The sequence below is a fragment of the Dermacentor silvarum genome, chromosome 1 (assembly GCF_013339745.2).
Source record: "Dermacentor silvarum isolate Dsil-2018 chromosome 1, BIME_Dsil_1.4, whole genome shotgun sequence".
NCBI lineage: Eukaryota > Metazoa > Arthropoda > Arachnida > Ixodida > Ixodidae > Dermacentor > Dermacentor silvarum.
Window position 1 is genome coordinate 179,501,465 of NC_051154.1, and position 6,000 is coordinate 179,507,464.

The 6,000-nt window shown below is 46.8% G+C and overlaps 1 protein-coding gene across 1 annotated transcript in view; it reads left to right on the plus strand.

Annotated features, from left to right (window-relative positions):
• The window catches only part of LOC119436466 (tyrosine-protein kinase Abl-like), a 77,925-nt gene extending 72,284 nt beyond the window's left edge, over nt 1-5,641 (plus strand). Inside the window, exon 11 of the mRNA XM_037703319.2 lies at nt 3,364-5,641. Coding sequence (XP_037559247.1) covers nt 3,364-5,313 — 1,950 coding nt within the window. The 3' untranslated portion in view covers nt 5,314-5,641. The remainder of the gene's footprint in view (nt 1-3,363) is intronic.
• Nucleotides 5,642-6,000: the final 359 nt, after the last annotated feature.

Consider the following 6,000-nt stretch of genomic DNA (forward strand, 5'->3'; position numbering starts at 1 on the left):
TTTTTTCTATCTGAATTTGCAATCGTGTTTATGCATTCCTGTGCTGGAAACAGTGAGAGATGCGCACATTAGCAATTGTACACCAGCATTGGTGGGAAGCAGCCAATAAGTGCGGCCATAACCTTTAGAAATTCATCTATTGTTTGTCAAGGAGATGGTCAAGCCATTCATGCTTCCTGAACGGTTGAATTATTTCTGCCAAATATTGGCAACGTGCTTTTATGTTTACCTGTGCCAACTGCTTTGATCATATATAAGTTGATGTTTTTACTACAGTGCACTGTACTTTGACATGTGATGCACAGTTCAATGTGTTGCCATTCAGAAGCATATTGTCTGTTGATAACCTTAGCGAGCTGAAGTGAAGAATTTTAGCTCAAATGCGCGATCAGGATTTACATCCATATGAACTAGAATGTGAAACAGTGTATTAATGTATGCTGCCATGCAATGAGGGACGGCACGGTTCTGCCGTTCCAATTGTTCTCGTGTGGGTAGCGCCACTTGTAAGCGTTCACTTTTCTTAGATCATGATACACATCGAATAAAGCACATACGCTTACAAAATATAAAGAATGTGATTTTAAACAATACACATGATTCACTTAATAACAGCCAACTTGGACACAGTAATCTGTGGTCACATGGTGGGAATTCAGGCCTAGTACAGTGTAGACCGCTTATAACGTAAGTCGCCGGAGTCGTGAATATCTGCTCTATAAGCGGTACCACACTATAACCAAGACAATGATTTTCAAGCCCTGCACGTATGCAAAAAAAACATGTAGACCAAGCAGCCGCGCGTATCCGAGAATCGAAACATGCGACTAGGGAGTTTTGCATCTATTTAAATTTACGAACGTTGAAAGGTTAATGTCCAAGTACCCACGATCTTCACATGAAGCAGACAAAGTAATAATAAAAAAAAAGTCTCAGTTTCGCCCGAAAGGCGAAGCATCAATTGCGATAGCAAATTAGTAGAGAGCTATGAGGAGTAGGGATAGTAGTTTTATCGGCTGCATAAACTTTACACATTCGCTTACTAACTGAATTAACAAGCGTGGTGTCAACGCGCACAAGCAAACGTGAATAGACTGGATGATCGCAGACAACCACTGTCAAAACGCGGGCGTGGGGAAACGCGGCTGCCGCAGCGAGCGAAGGTTCTTACGGTCTATCGGTTCAACGGAAACTGAGCGGCGTAAGCACAGCGCATACAAAGGTCAGAGCCATGTGGAGATGGCTTTCAAGATACGGTGCGTGCAACAACACCGACAGCCAGCACAGGCGCAAAGTACAAGAATGCATTTGTTGGCAGAGTAGAATCCGCCCCCCTCCTCCCTCCCTCCCGTGCTGCCTTCCCGCTTTGCTCCTTTCGCGTGGGAAATTGCGTCGCCAGTTCCCCTTGCGCCCGGTTGCAAGATACGCATTTGGTGACGCAGCACAGTGTCGCCTCCCCCCCCCCCCCTCCCTCCCATACCCCCACGGCCTTTCGTGCGATAGAAGTCACATTTGCTCGCCACTGTGCTTTCACTCGCACACACGGCGCGCAGCGACGATTTTATCGCCCTTGGACTCATGCTCCACGTCTCATGCTCCTCCTCCGCATTGCCCTCGTTGATCTCCTCTCCCATCGGTGGGCGCACCACGTTAAGAAGAGTGCTCGCTACCGCTCTTGTTGGCGAGATTTTCCCGCGGAAGCTGCATTATAACCGGTATTTCGTCTCACGCGGCTGCACTGTAAGCGGTATACGTATACATGGGAAAATTAACGGGAGTCTGAAAAGACCGTACTATATCCGGTCCTGCACTATAAGCAGTTACGTTATAAGTGGTCTATACTGTACCAAGCAATATTAAAGTTATAATTACTACTTATACCGCGAACACCTTGTTTGATTCTATCCCTGTTAATAGTGGTCTTTTCATTTCCACCAAATGACGCATTCTGGGCGCTTGTTGGTCCCTTCAACCCCTTAACTGCCATGATGAATTCGAAAAACATTTTTAGAAGTACTACAAAAAAATTGATGAAAGTCATTGTGTATTGTTTCCTTGTAAAAATTACAAAAACCTGATCACATACACATGTGCAAAAACAACGCTTAACCTTGCACTCGGCCGCGCTACGCTTGAAACAGCGAAGCTGGGCGATCATAGCCCAGCATTTTCCATAAGTTTCATCTTATTACTCATGGTGATGATAATTTCTTTTCGTGCGTCTCGGATTTACGGTTGTCACTGCGCGTTGCATAGCGCAGCTTGCAACACCGACACCGCGTTGCAATGTTGACAACACGTTCTAGCAGACCCACTCTGTGAATGCGTCTCTCTCCCTCTCTCTCACACATTTTCTTTATCTCTCTCCTGAGCATAGCGCGCAAAACCTCTTCACCTCGCAGAGCACGAGCGTGCGAACGCGCCAGCTGTGAGTGAAGACGACGATGCTCGAACACAATCATATGGTTCGCATAAATGCATGTTCTGCAAGCGTGGCTGTATAGCCTATTGGTTAAGACGCTCGCCTTGTGACTGTGGGTACGCGGGTTCGAATCCCGCCTCGGTAAGAAAGTTTATTTTCTTTTATTTCTTGATAGTTCCGTCATACGAACCACAAACAACAAGTTACGGCTGCCTTAAACAGCTTCGCTGTTAAAATTGCCAACAACTCGGGACGGTGTTGAACTCATCGGCACCAGAGGACGCTCGTTGTGATGGCGAGTTATCTCATCTTCAGCAGTTAAGGTGTTAAGGAAAAGATGCATGGTTTTAGTTGTATAAGCATCAATCAATAAAAGCATTGGCCTGCTTGGGCGATTTCTGAAGTTTTAGTATTATTTTCTGAGAACAGTAGCACTGATATGGCCTAAGGAAAACAGCTTTGAGCCACTGCTTGCCTTACCAGTTTTGTTGGTAACCATACCATTTGTAAACTAGAACCTGCGGCACAAATTTTGCAAGGGCTGTGTAAAATAATTAGTAGAAAAATCAATAATGTCAGTTGCGGCACTGCATGGCCTGCATAAATGTTGCACATGGTCTCCTTTTACTGGTCTGAGAGTAATGGGTATTTAATTCACACTTCCTTCCTTGTTAGCCAACAAATAGTAAGTTTGTGCTCTCAAGTACAAATGTGGAAAATTTAGATTACCCATTTGTGCCTCATACCTCTTGAGCCTAGTAGTCTTTGTTCTGAGCATTTAAAGAATAAATTTTATAATGCTTGCAATATGTGCTGAGGTAGAAATAAATCTTCAGATATGCATGTTTGGCAGTCTTGTGCAGTGCTCTTACTTGAGTCATTTTATTTATAGCGATGTTTAAATGCAATTATAGACATGAAACATGTTAATTTATTTACAGGTTCAAGTGGCAGCCTTGGAGGTGCAGAATGTCAAGCGTGCCATCAATAGGTATGGGACATTGCCTAAGGGGGCCCGTATTGGTGCCTACCTAGAATCATTGCGACAGCACGGACTGCACACTGGGACATCCTACCAGGAGCCTGTTGTCGAGGTTGGACATGCTCACTACCAGATGGGAAATGTGCTATCTGTTGGTTCAGGAGCTCGAGTGGCTGCCGGGGCTGATTACGGTCACGCGCGTTGCAAGGTTGGAGACGTCACACCACCACATGCAATATTGCAGCGCCAAAAGTCTGACTTGACACACACTAAAGTGAGCGATGCTTTTGAGACTGGCTCTATTCCCGAGATGAGGAGGCCAGGGACCAAGCAAGGGCCATCTCCCAGGCTAGCAAGGCATCACAGGTTTGATGGCAAGTCTACAACACCTGGGCGAGATGTGCCTAATGATGGCTTACAAGATGTAGTAAGTGAGAGTGAGGCTCAGGTGGGTGTTACACAAAAAAGAGAGTCATTTGAATCCCTTGCATTGCAGTCGCAGGATGGAAAAGCAGCGCCAGCAACTGTGTCACCAGTTGCACTTTTTGGATCATCCGTTGTGCGCCGAACTCTTAAGCGTCGACCAAAGGACCGACCACCTAGCCCTCCAAAGCACCCCCTTGTAAAGAGTGGCTCTGTGGATGACCAGCTGAGCCGCCACTCAGGAAACTCTAATGCTGCCACGAAAGCAGCTTCAGACAGTAATCAGAGTCCCGTGATGCCTGAGGCTCCGGATGGCAGCCCTATTTCTTACAGTGATGAGGGGTTCCCTCCACCACCAGAGTTTAGCAATCCAGACCAGCAGACACTCGAGTGCCAGGATGTTCACTCTTCACCATTAGCAGAAATATCAGCAAGGAACTCTGCTGCGCAGGTGGTATCAGAGCTGTTTGAGAACCTTAAGATGAAGGCTCGTCGAAAAGCTGCGGAAACAGGGGAAGCATGTGCTCAAACAACTGGAGATTCCTGCCGTGGAGTTAGCCCTGTTGAAAAAAATGCTGCCGATGTACTAGCCAAAGCTGCCGCTCCACAGAAGAAAGCTCCTGTAGAGGACAGCAAGAAGCGGGAGCCAGAGCGATTGCAGTCGCCCACCCAGTCTCTAGAGCCACCGGCACAAGGAGAAGAAGAGAAGCGGCAAAGCTCTGGAAGCATTAGTAGCCTGAAGAAGCTGTGGGAGAAAGAGACGGGTGGTGGCAAAGTGAGCCCCAAGATTGGTGCCAAGCGGCCAGAGTCATTACGCCTTTCAAAAAATGATGGTGGAGAAAGCAAGAAAACAAGCCCTCCATCACCACCCTCAACAGTCACCATGCCGCCAAGGACACCAGATGATGCACCAGACTCTCAACAGCAGCAGCAGCAGCAACAGCAGCAGCAACAATTTACATCAAAGCCTGTTGTTCCGACCAAGCCTGCCCTTAAGACAGCCTCCAAGCTCTCCTCCAGCACAGCCAACAAGTTTCTTAAGTCAACGTCGTCATCGTCAGGTGTGCCCAGTCAGCCCAAACCTCCTGTGGTACCTCGCAACCAGCCGAGCACCTCTCCCCAGCCCAAAAAAGGTGCACAAAGGGATGAGGATCGGTTGGCTGACAGCAAGAGTTCCATCCTGGAGATCTCAAGTGCACTGGAGAGTGGCATTGTGGCACTTAAGGCAGCTGTGCCAGGCTCCCTGAGCAGCGTCAGTGTAATGCAACTGTCCGACAAGGTGCAGCTCTTGTGTTCCTCCTGCAGCAGCTATGCCGAGAGTGTGCCGCCGCACGGCCGTTTTCGTTTCCGAGAGCTGTTGTCGCGTCTAGAGACGCAGGGCGACCAGCTGCGGACATGCTCCAGCAACAACAGCGCTGCCAGTGCCAAGCTGTTCACGGACCTGCACAACACGGTCAGGGATCTGGTGAATGTGGTGCAGCGGTGAGCTTTTGCTCCACGCCTCTGTACATACTCTGTTTCACTGCAACTGTGATTACACTTCACGATGCTCCTCCGTTTTTTTTTTTTTTTTTAATCATTCTAGTCCCTTTTAGAGACCATGTGTGTGAGGGTGCTCGCCTGCATTCAAGCTCATCATGAGAACCATTGTCAGACTCCCATGTTTGTCAGGTGACGGAAGATTGCTGAATGTCCTTTGTAGTCCGAGAGAAAAATAACTGTTCTGGTCTTTTATCATCGGGTAATCATAGTAACTGTAATGCTGATGGTATTTATATCACTTTTTAGGATGCTGCAACATTTTTCTTTTTTTTATTATTATTATGAACTTGTCAGACCAAAGCCTATGACTTCAATGCTTTTATTGAAATAGCTTGTCTGTCGTATTTTAATTGACTTTGAGCCTTGATGAATGGACTTAGTTTTGAGTGTGTGGTGATTGTGCAATTTTCTATGCATCTGTAAATTTTTTGAGTATGGTTACTGTAACAGAAGCAGACGTGGTACCTTTTAAATTATTCAAAATAAAATAGTAAAAAAAAAACTGTGTTCTTGTTGTGGAGCATCATGAAAGTAGGGGGGGGGGGGGGGTACAAGTGAAGCCTGTTCAAGCCATGCAAACCTGAAACCCTTGTGTATATGCTAGGTAACATTACCTGCCCATGTGCAATAC